This window comes from Tenebrio molitor, chromosome 6 (genome assembly GCF_963966145.1).
Source record: "Tenebrio molitor chromosome 6, icTenMoli1.1, whole genome shotgun sequence".
Taxonomy (NCBI): domain Eukaryota; kingdom Metazoa; phylum Arthropoda; class Insecta; order Coleoptera; family Tenebrionidae; genus Tenebrio; species Tenebrio molitor.
The window spans coordinates 11,326,029-11,350,600 of NC_091051.1; the positions used below are offsets into that span (position 1 = coordinate 11,326,029).

The following is a 24,572-nucleotide window of genomic DNA, read 5'->3' on the forward strand; positions in this document are numbered from 1 at the left end:
GTAATTATTTTTGTATGATTTGCGTGAGGTGTCAGTGGTTTTTTTTAGGTTTGCTTCCATTGATCGAAAGCTCAGATAACCTGATAGTACGGAACTGAACTATAATTCTTAACTCGAGTGACATTTGAGGTGGGTTGGTCTGACAGTGATTATTGAGTGACTGTAAATAGCATTTATGTCTTTTCTGAACTTGTCCCCTAAATCAAACTTCGGAAAAATGTTTACAAATACGAACTAAATATTTATTTAATAATCAACCTCTATCACATTTTTTTCGGATCGATATTCCTCTAAGGTTTTTATATTATGACAAACTTTTTTTTTGACAAGAAGTTGTAACAAGCACCAAACGAAAATGTAGATATGTATCTATTATTTGGGATTATACATTTTTTAACTGTGGATTAAATGAAATATCTGTGTGTAGTAGGTGTTACACAACTACATATCTAGAATTTTTTGATAGCCAAATTTTGTCATAAGCTTGTGTAGCTATAATTATATCAGGAGTTATCGATTTTATTAGCAGCTTTATATAATATTAGTGGTAATGATGAGTCGATGTCAATGATAATAAATTGGTAAGTTATCACTGTTATAAACTGATCATTCTTTCATGTGAGTAACAATTCAATGAATTAATTAAAAAATGAAACGAAGATAATGAAAGAAAATATTTTATTTTTCACTTTAGTATAATTACATGATAACTCCTAGGATACGAAATACGTAAACATGTCCATAACAACCGGGGAATAATACAGGGCATAATAAATATAAGCGGGCGTAATGAATTCATAACGCCCTCATCAATTCAAAATTGCAAAGATGCCAATTTTTTTTTTTTAAACACGTATAGTGAAAAATAAAATCTCCTTTAGGGCACTCCTCGCTACGCTCGTCGTGCTCTAAAACCGTGCGTGCGATAAAATGCTTCTTATAAGACTCGTATCATAATATACTATTTGTCAACACTTATCTGTCATCGTTTTTGACCAATGTCATCTTTTTCACAAAAAAGCGGGGTTGCAGGACTTCATTAAAAAAATTATAACTTCTGAACTATTGGAAATAAATAATTGATTTTTTTTTATTGAATTCCTAAAGATTTTGTGTTTCATACGCCTACTGCAATTTTTCAAAGTTGATAAACAAAATGACGAAAATTTCATTTTTTTAAATGGCAACTACCATTTCTGACACTAGATATAAATGTAAAATTTAATTTTAAGGCCACTTTTATTAACATTTTTTATTATTAACATATTTCTAGCCGTTTTGGCGTAATTTCTATATTTTAATTTCAGTAACCAGCTTTATTCGGAAATGTAGTGTGGGTTGCATTTTCAATTCCGTCGAGCTCATTATTATCACTTGTGAAATACGTTGTAAAGTTCGTCTAAAAATAGTCAATTTTGACTTAAATTGTAAATCATTTTACAATAGGAGAGAAAATTGTCTTATAACTACCATAAATAATTCCGTAAATAAGTAGGAGTTGTTAATTTACCTGATGTTTGTCCTTCCTTGAGTCGGCACTGCACAACAAAGCGACAACAAAATTAGAGGGTATAATGGAATTATTTATGGTAGTTCTAAGACGATTTTCTCTCCTATTGTAAAATGATTTACAATTTAAGTCAAAATTGACTATTTTTCGACGAGGACTTTATAGTAATTGATGAAAATACAAGTTGGCACAATTGAAACGACAATCTAATGATGACGGTCGATAGACGAATAAAATTTAATCTATGTAAATCAGACTATTGAATTGTCAATATATTGGTCAGTGTCTATAATACTGGGTGATTTTAAATGAATGTGACTTTTTTTCATAGGTTGGTAATATTATTGTTGGTTATTCTGCTTTTTAATGTGATAGTTGACATAAACATAGGCGTCCTCGCCTATTTGACACAATTTATTAATACATAAAATGTCAAAATGACGTACGTACGCCAATGTGTTGATTAAGGTATCAAGTTTGCCAAAATAGCTAAGTAATTTATGAAAAATGTTCCCAATTTAAGAAAAAATGTCACAATCATTTAAAATCATCCGGTATAATATGTCATATGTCAAAGTTAACTTACTTGTAATAAAGTCGTAATTAAACGATGCAAATTTGTAAATTTTGACTTATGCGACTGTCAGTCTTATTTGTTCATCATTACGTTAGAATTATGGTCACATTCAATGACAAATTATTTAACAGATTGTTAAGTAGACAATTATTGACACATAATTGACACAAAGCCAAATTTACATTAAGAAAATTTTCATTTTCCGCTTTTTTCTGCAACCAACTGTACCATTGTGTTGTTACATTGGTTGTCTACAGCTAATTATAAATTAAATAAATATTTACAAATAAAATATTTTAAACACCGTGATCCAACCACAAAATTTATGTAATTTTACAGTAGCTCATTAGAATTACAAAAATAATATTTACGTTTATACTTAAACCCATTTGTAAATTTATTTTAATGAGACATTAAAAAATTATATTAAGAGCAAATAATATTTAAAAAGGCACATTTACCTTACTGCGGAGAACATTGACATTCAGTATTTATCTATTTATCAACACTTAGAATTTTTTATGGCGACGTGACACTATCTTATGCAAAACAACTTTTTTTTTAACTCCTTTGCAAAACACATTTGTTTGTTACTTCAAACCATTTTGTCTCAACTTATTGTTTTTTTTTCTACAACTGTCAAAAAAACGTGACATTTATGCATCGTTATCAAGTCGCAAAGTATGTCATTTTTGATAGTGAAAAAATATTTGTCAAAAAGTTTCCTTGGATGCTAAAATAGTTATATTTTAGCACCCAAGGAAACTTTTTGACGAATATTTTAGCATCCAAGGAAAATTTTACAAAAATTAAAAAATTCAAAAATTTTAAAATGCTGTTGTAGAAAAAATAGTGTTTGTATTTCGTGCGCAAGATGATTGTTTTGTTGGCGCATTCGAATGAGTTTGAAGTCTCGACCTGACGGTCTCGACCAAAAACTCATTCTCATGCCCCAACAAAAAACAATCACTTTGCGCACTTAATACAAAAATAACTATTTTTTTTTATTTATTAACAAAATACCAACTTAAGAACTCAAGTCGTAGAAAGTTTCTTATACTTTGATCTCTCAACATTTATCTTAGACAAATGAACTGACATCAAATACCTATGTTTTTATTCATCCACTTATTTGTTTTACTATTTCCCGAAAATAAAAGAAGCACTGTTATTTTCATGTTTTCTTTATTGATATTAATTACACATAAACTAAAAAGTTATAACAAAATCATTCACAGCAAAACGATTTTTAATCCGGTAGTGTTCAACTCTCTCTGTGATCAAAATGTTTGCAATTTAAATTTGAAAATTTCCTTAAAAAGAAATTCTTAATTGTACCGAGTAATAGAAGCCAACAAATAATAACTTGACATCGATGAGAGCGAAAGGTTGCACTTCAAGTAATTATGCAACGTTTAAGATCCTCCAGGCCAAATATTTTTCTGTTTTAATTTCTTTATAAATCAGTTCACATTATGCATAAATAATAAATACTAACTCGACCACATTTCAACGTCCATAAACAATTGTTTAAAAAACTCTAGTTTTGGACGTTTAATTACATAAAAATTATATTCCAAAAATGTATTTCCAAATCTAACCTGTCCCATTAATGTGAAGAAATTAATGTTTTATTTCACAATCATTCTGAAAGTTATAGTTTAGAATGTTTATATTTGCGAACGGTCACGATTAAAGTAGCACAGCACACTGATTATAGATTTTCCCCCCAGCCCTTTTTTAGAAAAAAATAATTTCAGGAGATTGGGGTGTCGAAATGAAGTAACTCTACAATTTATGGCAGCAAAATTATCTAAAAATACTCATTTATTGGTTAAAATGTAAAAATCTATCACATTGAAATCTATTATGTAGGTATATAAAAAATAACCTATTGGCAAGTTACATTCAAATATTCCACCAATCTACAATCTAAAGTGACTAGTTGAAATTAAAGTTTTAACCTACAAACAAAACTGTGCATAATTAACTGAAACCACACACGTTCTAAAATTGTCATACTAAATAAAATAATACACATGTGCTTTATTAATACAAATTTACCATTAGACAGGACAGGAACACAATTAGAGTTCCACTTCTACAAAATATAAGTCTTTGGTTTTGAAATAAATAAACTGTTGTTAAAATTGGACTATCGGTTATTAACGCTTGTTTAATTTAATCCACAGAGTTAGGTAAGTAGCGGCATGCATAATGCACCATATCACTACGATCACAGATATGTTAGACACCAAATCTACATCTGTAATATCCATTTCTTTCAAGAAGTTCGTTGGGTCTGAATAATGACAGTACAGGGCGTCTTCAGGGCAATATAAATTCTGTCTGTTAAGACCGTAAATTGAATATACGATGCCTTGGAAACCCGCCCTGTAGTAGCTGATGTGGAACAGCCATCGGAAAAAAATCGGTGTGTCAAAAAATCGAATACAAAAACCAAAAACGGAAAACAAGCAGGCGATCACTGGTCCCAAAAATACTGCTACCTGCAGCAAACATCATAACATTAGAATACAAAGTTGGGGGTGCGTTTGATTGTTTGTACCTTGATAGGGGTGGTGGCTCCGATGAAGTACCCCCACGACTGCGCACATAAAGTGGAAAGTGTACAAAAGAGTATGAACAGGTATAAACGGAAATCAACAGGTTGAGCAGTTAGCCAGTAACTAATCGCTATGTAGGTCCAAGTACAGATTACCTGAAAAACATAATATTATGTAATTCGATTTTGGAAAAAAAATCTTAAGTAACTTACTTGAAATGGAATCTCTATTAATATCACAGACAACAAATAAGGAGTCAACTTATACCATCTGTTAAAATGTTCTCTGGTCAAAATCTTCATTTCCAAAGGGACTAGAATAAGATTGATCAGTTTTTGGAGTTCGACTTAGTTCGGGGAATTACATGATATAGTAACAGACATTTTTCCTGTGTAAACTATTAAGAGCAGTGAACCGTAAAGATAAACATAATTTGCCAATATGGTGTTAGCGCCGAATCCTACGTCCTTGTAAAGATATCCGAAGATGAGTCCAATGGCCACATGTGCCAACAATCGATTGATAAAATAAAGCTGAAGCATAACAAAATTAAAATTTATCACCACAGATTTGGGAAACTTACGTAACCCCGTTTGGTCGTCAACAAATTTCGTTTGTACAATAATAAAAACTGCATGACCACGGCTGCCGGCAACGGAGATTTCTCATATGCAGCCTTCTCTTCCGTTTCTTTCTCCTCGAATAACTTGCAAGACATTGACTCTTTCTCTGTTGAACAAAATAAAGTTAAACAGCGGAGTCGGCGAACTTGTAGTAGCTGCGTTTTAACCGTCCGTGACCATAAACCCACAAAATTTTACTATCTCATGGAGACATCCCTGAACTGTTCGAAGTTCGTTAAAACGAATTTTTCCACAAACCTACCCGTCGAGAAAGTTTTAGTCGCGATACCGACTCATGACACTAACCTTTGGTACTTTCGCCGAGCGCGTCGAACTGTTTTACTTTCGCCGCTTCGGCTAGAACGTTCATGTCGGTTCCGTATTCCCCAATTGCAACTTCCATCACTGCAATTGAGACGTCAGATTGCAAACCAGGTTTTGAATGTTAAATCTTACGAAAGTCGGCGGGGTTGTGGTAAGGAGGACAAGTCAGGCCTAGACTCGAAAGGTGAGGTACTAAGTCCTTGGTGCTGCCGTCGTAAATGCAGCGACCGTCAGAGAGAGCGTACAGTTTGTCGAACATCTCAAAGAGGAGGGCTGAGGGTTGGTGGATGGTGCAAATAATCGTCCTCCCCTCTTGGGCCAAACGCTTTAGTAAGTATATACACTGCGAGCACGAGGAACTGTCAAGTCCTCTGCAAAAAGTGGTAATTATAGTATAGGCATGTGATAATTGTTCTTGCTATAGGTACATCATATTATCTATAATTATGCAAAGATAACAACTTACGTCGTAGGCTCGTCCAAAAATAAAATAGGTGGGTTACTAAGTAATTCCAGTGCTACGGCCAACCTTTTCCTTTGACCTCCCGATAGACGTGAGGTTAGAGTGTGGTGGCTGCCGTCCAAACCCAACATTTCCAAAAGCTCCAGTACCTGCAAAGATTGTTGTTCCAGATGAGTGCACTTTAGAAATCGTGTCTCGCAACTTTTTGTACTTTCGCAGCAATTTTGAAACCCAATTTAGATGAACCAAGATAAAAATTAGAATTAGAAAGCTGTGCAACGTGAAATTTTAGACGCGATTTCAATGACCCTGTAGTGTTGCATACTACAGAACAAACATGACAAACAACCAATTCTTCAGAACGCAAATGCTTTTGAATCAGTTGATTCAAATCTTGATAAAAGCAAGGTCACGAAACTTGCAGAAACGATCGAGCTTTTTGAAAATAATCCAGATTTGTACAACCTGATGTTTTCCTACCTGCTGGCTTTTATATTCACTGGAGACCGTGTAACCCAATTTGAGATTGGCGGCGAAGGTCATGGCTTCTTTCACCGTAAGCGCCATCCGCAGCTCTTCATCTTGCGGGATGTAAGCTGACAGTTTACGAAATCTGGGACTCTGGTCTCGGACCGTCTCGTTAAGTTTGACAGTGCCGCTGCTGCCTCGGGTCCTAAAAATCAATCGTCGTGAAAATAATTTCGGTGAAAGTTGTAGAAAAAAAAGACACTAATAAAACGAGTCTCGGGAAGAGATGAGGTCAAAGGACTTAAATGATTATGTCACGGTATTAACGATCCTATGAATAATCTTGACCAAGCAAATATAATCTATGTTGAGTCAACGTGTAGAAACGCAAAGATTGAACTGTGCAATGCTTGGAAAGTACAAACAGAGCTGATTTAGTTTATGAATTAACACAGACAATAGAAGAATAGAAAGTTGTTCAAATTGAAACAAGAGCGCGTTCACAAAAATTGAAAGTGATCTGATCTTGATTCATACATTTTGGAAGATGCAAAAAATGGCCTTGACAACTTTGTGTAAATATGTTAAAATACTCGACTTTGACTTTTCGACGACCAATAAACCACTTAAATTAGTGCTAAATAATTTCGATATTTGAACAACGTGTTTCCTTTATTATTGTTTACTTGCTGTTCCTGCTGGCTTCTCTTCAATTCAATTATTCTATTAGAGTTATTAGGCGATTAAGAAACTTCCAAGAGTATCAATTTTGCCGGAATTTTTGCAACATAATGACTACATACGAGGTCACAGATGATGGTGCATTGAACTTAATTTGATCACTTTCTCTATTTAAAAATGTAGACTTGATATACTTACGTGAAGCCAGCCAGGATATTGAGGAGAGTAGTTTTGCCAGCTCCCGATGGTCCCATAATGACCGAAATTTCTCCAGATCTGAACTGGCCGGAAACTCCATGGAGGATCCGTTTCGTTTCTGTCATAACAATGCATAGTATTTATCATTTGTCATGAAAATTATAAATAATGCGTGTGGCGTTCAAGGCTAAATATCATGTAGCCAGTGGCGTAACAAGGGACAAGGGTTTGGGTTCGAAAGGTTTTCCGCTGACCCTAAACTGTGTTTAGAGGTTTATTAATTTTTTGCTTATTTTCACACCAAACTTATACATACGAGTACCTATGTATTTCCTGAATTGCAACAACACACTTCCCAATATTATTCATTTAATAATCTGAACTTACTTAAAATGGAGTTTTTACGTAATAAAATAATGGCAGAAGAGAATAAAATAAAATAACATTATCCACAGTCACATAAAAAAAAATCCAAAATTAGAAAAAAAAATTTCCCCTACCGGTTAAAAATGTAGGCTGTGGATACCTCATTTGAGGTCAGAAATTTCAACTTTCTCGCTAAGGTAAGAAAGTTAATAAAACTGTACCAAAATACAAATTTCAAAAGTGTCAAAAGTGAAATAAGTTATTGATAAATGAAAGCCAATTCAATAAAGCAAGTTGGTAAATCAATCATATAATCTGGAAAATAAACAGATAAGCTAGGTAGGTAGATTACTTTACCCTGTTTATATAAAATTTTCGAACAAACATCAAATCTTCAAATGCGATGACAAGTTAATTAAACAAATAACCCAGCCTACTATTCAATTCTCAAAATTTTCGTTTTAATCAGGAATATAACCATCTTTTTTTGACTTTTTTCAACGAAGTTGTGCCGGTAGGGAAAAAAATAGTATTCAAACCTTGTTAAGAAAGTGCCCTTGCAGACCTTAGGCACTTACAAACCTCGCCTACGGCTCGGTTTATAATCTTTGCCTGCGGTCTGCAAGAAAGCACTTTCTTACCTTGGTTTGAAATATACTATTTCTCGTTTCAGCATTAACAAAATTAGTCACTATTTCAGACAGGACTTAGATTTCTTCCTGTTGAGTTTTCAGTTGGATTGAAGGGTAAATAACCTTTCTTAATTTATGGTATTCCTTGAGTAGATTTTATTTTGGAAAAACTACGTTCAGTAATTAAAAAGCAAATAGTCAGTAATTACGAAAAACGACCACACAATGCCTTCTTTTTTTGTAGCGGTTGTTAGGAAATTGAACAATCAATTTTTACTTCTTCATCTGAAATAATGTGATGAATGATGATTCTTTCTTTCGTCAAAAAACAATTTGTGCCTTATTTTTCTTTTTTTTTTTCAAAATCTCTAAATCACCCAACGGTTGTTCCAATTAGATACATTTTTCCCAAATCAAATTTGCCAAATTTATACCGTAAGAACAAAAAAAAATCCCATCAAGGATAGCTTTGTAAAAGAAAGTGCCGTGTTTTTGATTAAGAAATTCAATTATAGGTATTATTGCATTTTTTCCCTGCAACTTACAGTGCACAAGCGCATTATGGACTGTGTCATATTTGTCACAGCTATCCTTGATGGCTTTTTTTTTGCTCTTACGGTATATTATGTGTTCATTTAAATGTATCCTCAAAGTTGGCGTTGAAAAGTCGATTGTGAACGCATCACCGATCAGCTATTTAAATTTATTGTGACCATTTAATAGTGACCATCTTTTGATACTGTGTATTAAGACAACTATTAAATCGATTTGACCTTCTTTTTGCAAAGAGGGGCCCCTGCAGTTCTGCGAACCTCGCAAACTCCTATGGATACTCCACTGACTATAGCCACGTGCACCTTATCACTCTTATCAATTCTATTATTTCCAATTTTAACAGGAAATTAAAAATTATATCTAAATGGACGACATGGGTTGAATTGAACAGACAAGTCAATTTTCTTTGATGATAATTATTATACATATTTGTCTTACGAAGATTCTCGTTGATTCATTGTCATCGACTGATCGCTCATGGTTCTGATTCACACTCATCAGTCATCATCACGCTTTGCTGATAAAGAATGAACATTAATTTTATGACCTTGTGTACTTAAGTTCGTCCCAATTTGACTGACCGTATTAACTTAACTTATTAATTAAGATTAAAAAAAAGTCATTACGATAATGTAGAAGCTAAATTTGCGTTTCTAATTTGCACTTCATTACATGTAGTCTCTACAAACAATCTGGTGGAATTTGGTCAATGCGAGAATAGTTTCACAGGTTTACCTGACACAAAAACCTTACTTACTAAATGTCAATATTTCTGACATAAGGAATTTCAAAAACTTTGTTTACATTTTGTACCATCACTTGGGCAATTTGAATTGATTATTTAACAGTGTGCTGGGAAAACTAGGTCAGTGTCAACCTAGTCTTAACTCAATTTTTCTGTAAGACCATTATTGTATTGGAAGCACCACAGATGATGGAAAAGCGGACGTTGAACGTGCGCATACAGCAACCTTGCAATTCTAGACATCCGCTAACCACAAAAAATACTACCTGGAAGCTAAACGACTTTGAAGGAAAATCTCATTGTTTTCAAGTAATTACCGCAAAAACCAATCAAAATTATTGCGCCGGATAAACAATTCATCCACTTTTCAACACAAACAAATTTACTTGACAAGGATAAATAAAAAATATTAATAATCAAAAATAAAATTTATTTTTAACTGTAGAATTGTATTTACTAATGATACACCACAAAGGCAAAAATCCCAAAGAGATACTGTTTTTTTTAATCTTTTAATCGGATTTTTAAACCAACTTCGGCAAATCAAATAAAGTAAAACAACTTCTTTCTTTGTATTTCATCAGAACCGAGCTAATTTAGAATTAACTGTTTTTTTCTGGGATCTTTACGAAATATACAGCAATGAGTCCGAAATAGTGTTTTCGTCATTGTATCATGCATTATTTTTTAGTCGATTGCAATAAAAATACACGTAAACATCTTCATTCCGTTGTCAAAGTGACATTTGATCCATAATAATTTTGAAAAAATATGGGCTGTTAAAAACTTCCTTCCTGAGTGTTGCCAGGGTGTTCTTGACAACTTAACTGTTGTCGATTGTTGAACCTTATTCATAGCGGACGAAAAATATTTTTCGGCCTAGGACGAAAAGATGACGTTTTCGTCCAGATCTTCAAACCGAAAAATACTACTTTATTGTACAATCGACGAAAGAAGACATTAATTAATATTCTTCTTTATTACACATTACATATATTCTTTACAAACGCACCTTTATGATTATCGCTTTAGTGACGTAATTTACAGTGTATGAAGTGTCAGTTTTCATGGATTTAGCCTTAAAAATAATCTGCCCAATCAAACATATAATTATTTTATTTGTTCATTATTATATTATTAATGTTAGTTTTTGTTCACTTCAATTTTTGTAATAAACCACAATTTTACAATTAATTTAGTTTTTATTCAATTAAATTCAAAAAACATGTTGGCTATTTTTCGCTCTTGGTTTCCTCATTGACAATAATTATTTCAGTTTTTTTTTTAAATTTAATTAAAAATCCATAAAAACGATGCCTGCGTTGTTGATTTAGTTTTTGTTGATATTCGTTTTTCTAATAAACCATAATTTCGTTTTTAACATTTTTTAAACAAAAACAATTTTACAATCGGTACTACGGATAGTTTTTGAACGATTGAACTATCAAAATCCCGACTATCAACAATCGGCTCAATATGAACCCCACGATAGCAGGAAAAAAGATAGAAATTAATCACAATGTAACATGATATGGGGATACAACCACAACAGATGACCCGCAGATGATAATTTCAAGCGACCGAAAGTTTATCAAAACATTTTTTATGCGCATTTCAAAGAAAGCAATACGTTTGTTTCGTCACTAGAATTATTTTTGTGGTGGCGTTCAACCAGGAAAAAATATAGATATGGTGGGAATGTGACTATTGTTTTCGAGAAAGTTAATTTAATTAAGCTTATGATTCAGATAAATGAAAGTGATACCAGCGTCTTTATATTTAAATAACTATAAAATAAATTCACCGGAGTACACATCAATTATTCTTAATTTCTTATATAATGGTCTGTACGGGCGAAAGGATGTGGAAATCGTGCTAATTTTTTAGTTCCAACAGTCCGCACAGGTGCTAGTCTGAACAATAAAAAAATTTCATTCAGATGAAATTTATGGAACAGTCTAATAATTCTAGGTTACCTATCATACTAGTAAAAGGCGTTTCATCATGTTCTAATAGATATTTTCGTTAAGGTCATTCGGGTGATGAAACTTGACGTTTTCAAAAAGTAGTCTTTAAAATTATGAAACTGAGTATTGGGCATTTATTACTTCCTACCTGACTATTACAAACTGTAAAATGAATATTACATAAAAACCTCCGTGCAAATTCTGAGAAACATCATTAATTCATTAATCATCAAGCTTGAACGTTGTTGCATGAATAATAAGTAATAACAATTTGTCGAGTATGAGTACCTAACAATAAAAGTTACTTATCTTAATTATGCGAACATTCTCAAATCAACTTCTGTCAACAAGTGTCGACTTAATAAACTGCAAACATTTGACAGCTGAAAGCGTTTATTAAGGAAAATACCGAGTGAAGTTGTGAAGAATATTTATTCATGAGAGATATCGAATTAAACCGTTAAGATATAGGCTGTTCATTTAAATTTATTTTCAAAGTTGAACAGTCGGTTGTGAACGCACCACTCTCTCGTTTGCAGAGTAAAAACACAAACAACACAAAAAGTGAGATGGTGCATTCACAATCGACTCTTCAATGCCAACTTTGAGAGGATAAATTTAAATGAAGACCCGATATATGTATTGACCTAGTGATAAGTCTATCTACCAGACGAAAGATTTGAAAATTACGAAATGTTTTCAAAATTGGTTAAGATTTCAAAAAAGTCAAATATGCTCAGTTGTGTCAATTGTAATTGTAAATATTTATTTCCGTTGAAATAATGGCATGAACAATAAACGGAAATAAATAAATAACAAAAATATCACCATTCGACCAGTGAAGTTAAGCAGTGTGAGGTGCGGACAGTGTTTGGACAGGTGACCTCCCGCATTTTGTTGTGACTTCAGTACTTCATAGCTTCATTACTTGATTTCACTATTGTTTGTAAATATGGTATGGACACACTTCGACAAACTAAATGATAATATAAAAAAATGTGTTTTCTAAGGAATTATCGTTACTATCATTGATGTGATTATAGCAATGATAAATAATTTCGGCTTCGATGCCGCGTCCCACTTTTGGTAATTGTTCATTTTAACTACTTCTGGAATTTTCGCGTTTTTTCTGGCTAGACAGCCTCAGGACGTCCTCCTACATCGTTTCCCATCAGTCAAACCTTGTGCAAATGAAAATTTTCCTTACCCTTTAGTTATACTAAGACTTGGCGCGACCTTGACGCGACCTTGAAACACAACAAGAGAGAAAAAAAGGGCATTTGCACAAGGTTTGAATGGTGGGACACGATCTAGGAGGACGCCCTGAGGCTGTCAATCCAGAAAAAACGCGAAAATTCCAGAAGTAGTTAAAGTGAACAATTACCCCACTTTTTTTAAAGAATCAAAAATGGCAAAATAAATGCACTTTCCATGGTACAAAAATCTTAACTTGCGCTAAACCAAGAGCATTTTGGGTCAAATAATCAAGCTACGACATTCACAATGAAAACGGAAGTGACCGTAACGTTCTCATTTCCTGTTCACTAGGTTCAATTCTGCACATTGTTCGCTTTTATTCCACGTCTACAGAATAAACATCGACAATAATCAAATTTCACAAGTCACGTCTCATTTGGCGCCCAAAATACTTTTATTCTATTATCGCCCACTGAATACATCAACAATTTTTCAAGGAAACAATCATTATCAGTACATTTTACGTAGTTGTGAAGTGTGAATGTGCTCACAGTATTTCACAATGACCAATTTTACGTACAATTAAGGCCGTTGTAAGCACTACACAACGTTTAGTGCGAACAGCCTCTAGATTAAATTAAATTTGTTAAGTGAAGAGAATGGCACCGGGAATTTTGCAAAACATTGTCGGTATCTTTCAATCATTAGGCAAATAAGCAGTAATTTAGCGAAACCTGTATACTGTTGGTGCCATACCAATGTATAATTACTGACTTCATTTATAACGAACGTAAATTAAAAGTTTAAATAAAAGCTTGTCGAAAAATGCATTTTAGATTGTTATACAACTGAATTTTATTTAAAAAAAACTTGTTATGTCAGCAGTGTTGTAATGAGAATGGGTCTTGGACTCGTGCACTAGAAGATAGGACGTCTGACCACCTGTTGCTGCAATAAACTATGCAAAAGCCCAACACCGTTTTAGACTGGTTATCCAAATTATGTCAAAAGATTCAGAACTGGACAATTTCATTTGCAATTTGATGAAACACAGAATTTTTGGAGGAATTAGACGTAAAATATGCAAATATGCAATTTACTTTTTTCTTGGTTTCATTTCATGACATTTGCATTCCGATACAAAGCCATAAAGACGAGTTGGTCTTGATAGTTAAGCAAATGGAAGTGATTCTAATTGCCATGCAATTATGTCTTTCCTTAACACTTTCTTCATGTTTTAATATCAGTAGCGTGAGCACCTTGAGGACGATACGATGTGAACAAAAAATGTTTTTAATAAATACTACTGCTATCATGTGTATTATCAATTGGTTTTATCGAGTACAACTTTTACTTTCCATCACCGATGCACGAAGCATGTAGCAAAAATCCAACAACGTTCATTACCATCATCATAAAATTATACGGTCATTTGAGATAATACTCTCGACGGCGGGTATATCATTAGGTTTACATTCTTCCACTATGATTAACTTCCATTTCTTTTTTTAACTTTCTCTCGACTTTTGGAAGAGCGTTTCAAGCGCACACGACTGTTGCACGATAAAATCAATTTTCGGCGGAACGGGGTCCATTGCGCAAATGGCAGTTTCGGACGGGTCTAGGGACACGGGTTGCACCACGTCTCGAAGTATGCGACCGAGAGGAAGAAGAAAGTGGTTGCATTTACCTTTTTGAAAGCGGGTCATGGACCAGCTCCAAGTGTTGTAGGTGATGTTCTCGAAAGTGACATCGACGGCTTGCTTCTTGGGAAATCGGTGTTTTCCACTGGTAAATACGACGTTGTTGTTCGTGACATATTTAGGTTTGGAGTCATACGTCACGGCGTCGTTATTATTAGCCGGCGCCGGCACCAGCAGACTCGCACTGGGGCACTTCGTCGGGCTGGTGCTCCGCATTATTTCTTCTTTCGTTGACATTGTCTTTTCACTCCTCGTACATCCCACCTAAACAAAAACTTATGAGACTCGCCACTGCTTCGACACTGACAATGCCTATGCACCGCTGCGGCGAGCGATTTGTTTAAAACTGACAGGCCACTATCACCAAGAACGCTTTATATGCTCCCCGTTTTAACCAAACCGATTCTTTGAATCAACTGATTTTGGCCAAATTTAACGCTACTTTGAACAAAAAAGCTCTACACGCAGTGCTACACTTACACTAAAAATAAATAACTAAAAATAGCTTTTTGGATTTTGCTTTATTTGCTGAGCGCCAGATCGCTTTCGTAAAGTTTTGTGTCTTATGGTCATTGTGCTACTTTAATGTCTTAATATTTTATAGCTTCACCACTGGCACTTAGTTATGTAGGTAATTAACATGCACCGATTAACCTATTTCAATTAAATGTTATTAAATGTAGTACATACAACCATGAACCTTACCTTGATTTGCGAATTATATAACGGAATCAGTATACGATCTATTCCTGTTAATTTAACTAGTACCAAAGTGAACATTCAAAAAATACTCGGTGTACTATACTATTCAGCTCGTAAAAAAATAATTGAAGGTCATTTTTTAATTAAAATATTCTTAATATCATTTCTGGAGGAAGTAGTAAGACAAACAGTCTATATATGGGATGACCAAGAAGGACTGTTTGATTTGGCAATACAAGAAAAAAATTTTAATCATTAAACAAACATTAACAGCGACGAAATGGTAGGTTATGCGAGTAAAAATTAACGGTAAAAAGAAATTAAATTCGAAATACAGAGTTATTGTTTTCAGTGTCAAGCCGCCAACAACTGGAAGTTCCTCCAGTACCATTTAAAAATAAAATTCAGTGTATTTCTTGATCACCCCGTAGTATAGTAAGTAACTGAAATTATTTCACTTTGAGGATAAAACGCCTTACATCTAAACATGTTATAAAAACACGTGTCAGTATCAAATATTTTAACTAATTCTTAATATTTTTTTTATGATTAAAAAAGGTATTGTTAACAAGATATTGTGTAATCGTGATTTTAGAGATACTAATCTTGGTAAACAAAATTGTCTATAAACGAGTACCTACAGGTTTAAAAATTGATTGAAAAAGTTATGGATTATAAGATATACATATTTTCAAACATGTCTCATTCTAATTTGCATGGCCATTAGCAGAGCGTTGCTCTCTAAATATTATAAAGCAATTCCATTATATTATGTATATGTCCGGGGACTAAAGTAAGTCTTTTAATTGCGAGGGTGAAGTTAATTGCGCGCGAGAGATTAAAAGACACTTTAGTCCTGTGATAAACACCGTTCACGTCGTTTTGGCATAATGAGAGGCCATGATTAACTTTTTTAACGTTGGGCACACTGTTTGATTTCCGTCACTAAAGTGCCTGACATGCAGATCAAAATGAACATAACATGTCGCTTCGTCCAGCGAGAGATTGGGAGATTTTAAATTGTATTAAATTAACCCAACGCTACAAAATGCACTAGAATATATTAATTAGAGCATAATTTCAGGGCAAAAATGTTAGTAGTACCTACTTGAAGAGTAGGTATACAAGGTGATTCATCTTTTACCGCCGGTGGCAAAATTGACCTTAAAATTATGATTTCGTTTTCATATTTTGCAGACCTAATTTACTATTTATAAGGCACATAATATCAAAAATTAATTAGGTCAAATTTTGGCATTTTCTCAATTATTAGTTGTTTAATTTATTCAGCGTTGTGGCATATGCACATTCAGGTATTTTCACACAATTTTATTCAAATAAACGCATTTTTTGTTCGACACTATAGTCCAGTCAATAGAGACATAAAAATGGCTCCACCTTGCAAAAGGTACAGAAAAGTTTATACTTGGCAGGTATCTTCTATTAGGCATATTATTAATATTGCCGAGTTTGCGACCTTGGGGGGTTGCAGCTCGCCCCGCCATACTGGAGAATAGGGGTGGAAAATCACATTTCTGCGATTATTTCATTATCCGTTTCACTCGCGTTTTAAACTGGCCCACTCATGCCAAAAAAGGCCCAATTTACACACAAACTCGTTAAATAAACTACTATTTGATATTCAAATTTGTATTTGCTTCATGATTTACGACATAATGTCCCAATATCTTAACATTAAGATCGATTTATTGCCACAGCAGTGGGTCCTTCACAACTCTATTCGTAAAACCGAACAAATTCTCCTAAGCAGGTCAGTTTTACAGGGTAGTCATTGTTAAAGAAAATTTTCAAGACCACAAGCCAATAAAAGTAATTTTTCCATTAAAATCGATTTAATCCAAAAACAATCAAACATTTTTCGAAAGGGTTTGCAGATATTAATTTTATACGCCATTAGCCACATTCTGATGCAAAAATCTAAATGTGATTTTTAAATTTTTTTTTTAAATATCTGCTCATAAATAGTTATTTTTATATTAAGTGCGCGAAGAGAGTGTTTTTTGTGCATGAAAAGGTCTTTTACGCCGAGACGAAGGTCGAGGCAGTATAAGCCTTTGAATGCACAAAAACATCTTCGCGCACGAAATATAAACAATATTTTTTCTTTAGCGACATTTGATGATAAAACCTTGGAAATTCTTAAATCTAAACATCCACAACCGGCACGAAAATTAATATTTCCAAATATAAACCTTACTGATTGCCAGATATTAAATGTCAATGAAATTGAAGTCAAAAAGGCCATTAATTCATTTCCTTGTGGGTCTGCTGCAGGCATAGATGATTTTAGACCGCAGTTCTTAAAAGATATGATATCTCTGCTGGTGAAGCAGGACAAAGAGCATTATCTTCAATTACCTTGCTCTGTAACTTTATATTATCAGGAAAAATAATTAATGAAATGTGTCCTTTCATCTTCGGTGCTTCTCTTTGTGCTTTAAAAAAGAAAGATGGTGGTATTCGCCCTATTGCCATTGGTAATATTTTTCGAATACTTGCAGCAAAAATTGGATGTTATTAACTGCAGAGCGATCTACATTCTTATTTGACACCAAATCAACTTGGAGTTGCTACAAAACTTGGTTGTGAAAGCTGTATTCATTCTGTCAGGACATATGTTCATAACCCAGAAAATTTTGGAAAAATACTTTTAAAAATTGACTTTTCAAATGCCTTTAACTCTATCGAAAGAGATTAGTATGTTGCAACAAGTAAAGGATAAAACTCCGTCATTATTTCCTTTTTTGAATCAGTGCTATAGAGAACCTTCACACCTTTTCTTTGGAAACTATATAATATCTTCAGTAGTTGAATGCCAACAAGGAGATCCTTGCGGACCAATGGCCTTCAGCTTAACAGTTCATCTTATCGTTGAGTCAATTACAACTGAATTAAACGTCTGGTATCTAGATGACGCAACAATAGCTGACGTTCCTGATATTGTTTTTGAAAATTTTAAAAGAATTATCAACACGGCCAAGGAAGTAGGTCTACATATTAACCCAAATAAATGTGAACTTTTTTTTTGTTCTGATACTGTTGATGAAGATGTCTTAAGAAAATTCAAATCGCTAACATCAGAAATTCTACTAGTAAACAAAAATAATTTAGAATTACTTGGAAGCCCAATTTTTGAAGATGGTTTTGATTTCATTGCCAAAAAGAAAATTGAAAAAGTTTTTCTTCTTTTGAAAAATATAGAACAAGAAAATTTAAACTCACACACGGCTTATTTTTTGGTAAAAAATTGTCTCTTTGTTTGTTGTTTTTACTTAGAACATCTCCCTTTTGGAAATTTCCCAATTGTATTAAATCAATAGACATTGCTATTCGTAACAGTTTACAAAAATTTTTTAAACATAAAGTTTAATGAAAATCAATGGACTCTTGCTTCCCTTCCTATTTCAAATGGTGGTCTCGGTATTAGGAAAATTCAAGATATCTCTCTCCCAGCCTTCCTTGGTTCAATACATGGTGTTCACGACCTAGTCTTTCAAATATTACCAAAAACGGACAAAAAGGTTAGTGTTCATTTTGCTGAAGAAGCTATTGGGTTATGGATTGAATTAAATGGTAAAACATTTCCAACGGAAACATTTTTACAAAAAGGCTGGGATATAATCAATACAACAAGAATCATCGCCAATGAAATTAATCTTTGTGATAAAATTGATTCAGCTCGTTTTCTTGCCGCACAAAGAAAGGAATCTAATGCTTGGCTTCATGCCTTTCCCTCAAGAAACATCGGTACATTTATGGATAACAAGATTTTACAAATATGTGTAGCAAATCGCTTTGGTGTTGAAATTTTTGAGAAACATACTTGCCACTGCGGCTTTACAGTTTCAAATGATGGCCGTCACGGACTTAGTTGTGCTAAAAATAAGGGCAGATTTTCAAGACATTCAGATCTAAATAAAATTATCCAGCGAGCCTTAAGTTCTATCCACATTTCCTCCTCTCTTGAACCATGTGGCCTCTTGAGAGACGATGGTAAAAGACCTGATGGTGCTACACTCATTCCATGGAGTAAAGGTCAACGCCTAATATGGGATGTAACATGTGTTGACACTTTGGCTGATTCTTACATAAGAAAAACTTCCATAATTGCAGGATCAGCTGCCGAAGAAGCCAGTAAACGAAAACATGTCAAATATCAAAATTTAAAGTCTGCAAATTATATTTTTAAAGCATTAGCTTTCGAAACGTCAGGTCCATGGAGTTTGGAATGTAAAACATTTATCGATTTCATTGGTGCAAAACTTATGATTGAATCCGGAGATTCTAGAGCAAAATTTTTCTTCTACCAAAGAATCTCATTGGCAATTCAACGTGGAAATGCTGCAAGTATTTTAGGCACTCTGCCTTATGTAACTCCACTTGAAGAAGTGCATTGTTTATGATTTATATATATATGTACATTTAATTATTACTTGTTTATTAAATTTTTTTCTATAATTGATTCAAAAAATTGAAATTAAAAATTCAGATTTTTGAAGGAACTCTGAAGTTTCAATGCAGTGACCATGTTGCTAGGTAACTAATAAAAAACAGTGCGTGAAATGAAAAACAGAAATAGTCGTATGCGTGAAATTGCATTTCACACACTGTTTTGTATGGTTTCTATGGTTTCGATCTTACTAACAATGCAAAAAAAAATACACGTCAGAAAATGACCCACTTCAGGCACAGATAACTATGCGTGAATTTCAATTTTTTGAATCAATTATATGTATAAAAAAATATTTTTTTTAATTAAATTATGCCGGCCGAAAGTAAATTTTTCGATAAATCAGATCTGTAAATTTCATTATTTTTTCTCAATTTTTAAAGGTTATTTTGCCACCGGCGGTAAAAGATGAATCACCCTGTATTTCAAATTTTACGTGCGCTAGATACTACTTTCTTTACGTAGAATTTAGTGATTTTTATGTCAACCAGTCTCTCGCTGGACAAACTTTAACAATGTACTAGACACTGGTGCTATTTATAACCTCAAACTTAGAAAGACATAACCTAATTCAACAGACAGTTTTACTATCAAATTAAATGCAAAGTTTTCATGGCCTCCCATTATGCCAAAACAACGTGAATGCATTTTAGGGCCATATCTTTTACAAAAAAGAAGATTTTAACATTTTTACCTGATATTTTAATGACTACTTTTAACAAGGTACTGCTAAGTTGTTCCGCGGATTTTGGGACACTTTGTATAATGCAGTAGATGCGGAATTCGAAAACTGACCCGATGTTATCTCTGTAGGTTATAGTGCTTATTTGCAAAAAAAAATCTACAAACTAAAAACAAAAATCCCTGGACAACATATTATTGTTGTTTAACAACATAAGTGAAATTTGCGCGAATTTCCTAGAGTAATGTTATCTCTTATATACAACTAGTTGACCTTACCAATTAACATTTCTGACGTACAATTGGTGGAATGAAAATAGATTTTTTCTTATAATTAAATACGGTGATCAGTGATAAGCATGGGAGGTGGAAAAAAAGTAAGTTTTATAGGTGTACATATTAACATCGACTCAATAACAGTTTAACGGCCGTATTCACCAACGCCAGTTAACGTTAACTGTAGGTTAAAATGCTTCGTTACTTTAGTTACCTATTGTTGTAAGAATGTTTTCGTATATTTTAAACTACAGTTAACTTTAACTGGCGTTGGTGAATACGGGCCTTAGTGAAATAACAGAGCAACTAGTAAGAGAGCAAGATTGTGCTTGAAACTTCTAAAAGCCAGTTACCATGAGGAAAATTAAAGAAATTGTTGGTTGAGCTAATATTATGGTCAGAATGGTAAAAAAAGCAAACATGTCAGCATTAAAAGCTATGGTATTTACACAAACAATGCATTTAAGCTATGGTAGATATATATATACAGAATAATGCATTCAACAACTTGTATAGTTTGTCCAGCGAGAGATGGTTGACATAACAACAATCATTAAATTCTACGCAGAGAAAATTGTGCTTAGTGCACGTAAAATTTGAAATATAATCTTCAAGCAGTAAATTATGCTCTAATTAATGAATTCTAGTGCATTTTGTAGCGTTGCGTTGGGTTAATTTAAAATCTCCCAATCTCTCGCTGGACGAAATATACCTAACAGAGAAGCAAAACTCATAAATCTCATGGATTAGAATGGTCAATGAGAAACGTAAAATGTGTTTGGATGGTCCAGATCAGTCTGCTTTCATTTACAGAGAAATAGAAAAATATTTGACATCAAATACAGGGTTATTATAAATGATTGTAGTCGAAGCAGGCCATTCCTATGTTATAAAATTTTTGCCGCTTTCATGTGAACTGTCAATTTTTGTCGCTGTCACTCTCATTCATTTTTTGGTGAAAAGCGCGATGATGAGAATTTTATTTTTATTTTTTTTAAATTATCGATTGAATCCAAAAATACTAAGTTGTTTTGCAACCAATTCTAAAAATATTGAGTTATTTTGTACCCAATTTAACTCCTATGTTGTGTGAACGGTGTGTACTCACTTATTCATATCATTTTGATGTTTGTTATATGGAGCGGCAACCATAAATTTTACATTCAGTTTTTACGCCTACTTGGGTGACAATCATTTATAACAACCCTGTAGACTAGAACACATGATATTATGGTGATTCATCTCTTCCAAGAACTGCACAGAAATATGACAAAAGTTTGATACTATTTGGAAGAAACGCAATGGCCACTGTAAATGGCTTGTAAATCATTGGTTTGAAAAAACTGTATTGGTTTTCGAGTGGCTAAATCTTTCGCTAACTTAATTGCAAGTGAAAAACTTGTTGGGTTGGTTTTCAAAAAAGGTGAAGGCCAATGGGCAACAATTTCTGATTATACATAGAAGACTTAACATACCCTTTCAGAAATGTGTGGAATCAAACATCGCAGAATTTATAGCACATATTCTAAAAAAAAATTACATGCCAAAAAATTATTTAAATTTTTCCCCGGTAGTATTTTTGGTCATTGTTCACTTTAACTACTTTTGGAATTTTCCCGTTTTTTCTGGCTAGACAGTCTCAGGGCGTCCTCCTACATCGTCTCCCACCATTCAAACCTTGTGCAAATGAAATTTTTTCTTACCCTTTAGTTATACTAAGACTTGGCGCGACCTTGACGCGACCGTGAAACACAACAAGAGAGAAAAAAAAAGGCATTTGCACAAGGTTTGAATGGTGGGACACGATCTAGGAGGACGCCCTGAGGCTGTCTAGCCAGAAAAAACACGAAAATTCCAGAAGTAGTTAAAGTGAACAATTACCGTATTTTTCAACAAAATCAACATTTTTGAAATACATATTTTCCGAACTGGGTAATTCAAGTTTTACCGTCCGCATGAGTAAAAATTATGAAACGTTAGGGTTACATTTCCTTCAATAAGGCTTCAAATGTGTGCAATCAATTTTCCTGTATCACGTCATTCAGAGCCATGAAATTAAAAACATCGACTTTGATCCAAAAAAAAAATTTTTTTCATACACGTTCATCACAATTAATTCAAAGAACACATTTATGAAATTCGCATCAAAAGAAAATTATTAGTTTTTGAATTATTCCAATTTTAACATTAACAGCAAAAAATGACGAAGATTTACAACTGCAGTGTCATAAATACCTCATTGTTGGTAAACATCTGTTGAGAAGTTTTCTAGTAATTCTTAAGTCCCTAAAGGGTATCATAAACAACCCATGTCAACCTCTTTTGTGGAAGTAACCGCCCAATTTAATAATAAATCATAGCTAAATCTTGCACTTTAATTACAATTTATGTATTTCAAAAACCGGTGATGTTTTCATGATTTCAATGACACCAAATTTTTCCTAACTGTTTGAAAGGACTCTCAGTGAAAAATTATGTAAATTAATGTAGCGGTAATTGAATTGAAACGAAATATTTACCTGTTCCATTAAAAAAATTGAAATTTTTACAGAATGTTCTACAGCGATACACAATCGACTAGAAATGGGTGTTTTCGATCGAGCGGTAAAACTTGAATCACAATGTAGTTGGCGCCATGTTTTATAAGACATTTTTAAACTCTAAAGGGGTCATTCACGAAACTCGGGAAGGCTCGATAAGGCATTGCAAATTCAAAACCATGACAACTCACATTGTTGAAGCATTGTATCCGGTGTTTTTTTTTAAATTTCACCTCATAGTAGGCGTTGAAAAGTCGAATGTGAACGCACTATACAGGTTACGGATCACAGATCAGCTGTATAGATCTTACGTTTTACACGAATGGTGCGTTCACAATCGACTCTTCAACGCCTATTACGAGGTGAAATTTAAAAAAATACCAGATATTTGCCGTTTCGTTAACGATTTGCAAATTTGCAAAGTTTCGTGAATTTCCCCCTTAGTCAGTACACACAACAAGACATTTTATTCAGAATCCAGAACAAACTGGTAACATTTATTAAAGTGTGCATAAATAAAGTAATTATCTCTATGCACCGCGAGAATGTCGTGTATAAACCCATTATCAATTCAGGACCAAATAATATTATCTATTTATCATTATGACATTATCCACTGTGAAAAACCCAGCACGCGTGCAATGGTATCTAAGTAATAGTAATAATATTCACCTCACTTTTTAAACGCGGTGATACAGCATATAAACCATAATTTCATTCAGTTCATAATGTACTGTTTTAATTAATTCACAAACAGGTAACATAATGATCTTCTTTTATCAACCCGTCCAGTTAGTATTTACTTAACCAATTTAAATAAATTTGCATTTTTAAAGAAAAAAAAATTAAAAATGCTAATTCATTTTTTCAACTGATTTGAATTTCACACATTCTAATAAACAAAATAGGTATCTGAAAATTTACTGATTTTGTGTACCTCACCATAAAACTTTACTTACTTTTTCATACATCCTGTATTATTACACATTTTAAAATATGTAGTTAATCTTATCTTATAACAGTCAACTTAGCTACACTTTCTCTCAAATTTTATTGTATTAATAATAACAATACACGACTTGTCTGTGTCTGCATCAATAAATGAAAGCAATAAATTATGGTGTCTTCGTTTTACGTAAGATTATGTGTAATGTCGTAGGTAATACATATTAATCATAATTTATAATATCCATATTTTAATATCTCGATATGATATTGCATATTTTATATTAAAATAATTACTGCAAAAAATACATTACATCTAATTTGAAATAACAAAACAAAAACACGTATACTTTTATAATAAATAAATTCAGCATTAACAGC

General features: G+C 33.2%; 1 protein-coding gene across 3 annotated transcripts in view; it reads right to left on the reverse strand.

Annotated features, from left to right (window-relative positions):
- Nucleotides 1-3,255: 3,255 nt before the first annotated feature.
- Nucleotides 3,256-24,572, reverse strand: part of LOC138132946 (ATP-binding cassette sub-family G member 1) — a 74,365-nt gene continuing 53,048 nt past the window's right edge. For 2 of the 3 annotated variants that reach the window (XM_069050689.1, XM_069050687.1), the window contains 11 exons: nucleotides 14,564-14,840; nucleotides 7,412-7,529; nucleotides 6,545-6,737; nucleotides 6,068-6,213; nucleotides 5,734-5,972; nucleotides 5,584-5,682; nucleotides 5,238-5,383; nucleotides 5,019-5,187; nucleotides 4,867-4,967; nucleotides 4,657-4,809; nucleotides 3,256-4,597 (listed from right to left, as the gene is read on the reverse strand). In XM_069050689.1, coding sequence (XP_068906790.1) covers nucleotides 4,253-4,597; nucleotides 4,657-4,809; nucleotides 4,867-4,967; nucleotides 5,019-5,187; nucleotides 5,238-5,383; nucleotides 5,584-5,682; nucleotides 5,734-5,972; nucleotides 6,068-6,213; nucleotides 6,545-6,737; nucleotides 7,412-7,529; nucleotides 14,564-14,813 — 1,959 coding nt within the window. In that variant the 5' untranslated portion in view covers nucleotides 14,814-14,840 and the 3' untranslated portion in view covers nucleotides 3,256-4,252. Of the gene's footprint in view, nucleotides 4,598-4,656; nucleotides 4,810-4,866; nucleotides 4,968-5,018; nucleotides 5,188-5,237; nucleotides 5,384-5,583; nucleotides 5,683-5,733; nucleotides 5,973-6,067; nucleotides 6,214-6,544; nucleotides 6,738-7,411; nucleotides 7,530-12,504; nucleotides 12,641-14,563; nucleotides 14,841-24,572 lie in introns of those variants that run through there. The other variant, XM_069050688.1, reaches the window with a different exon arrangement.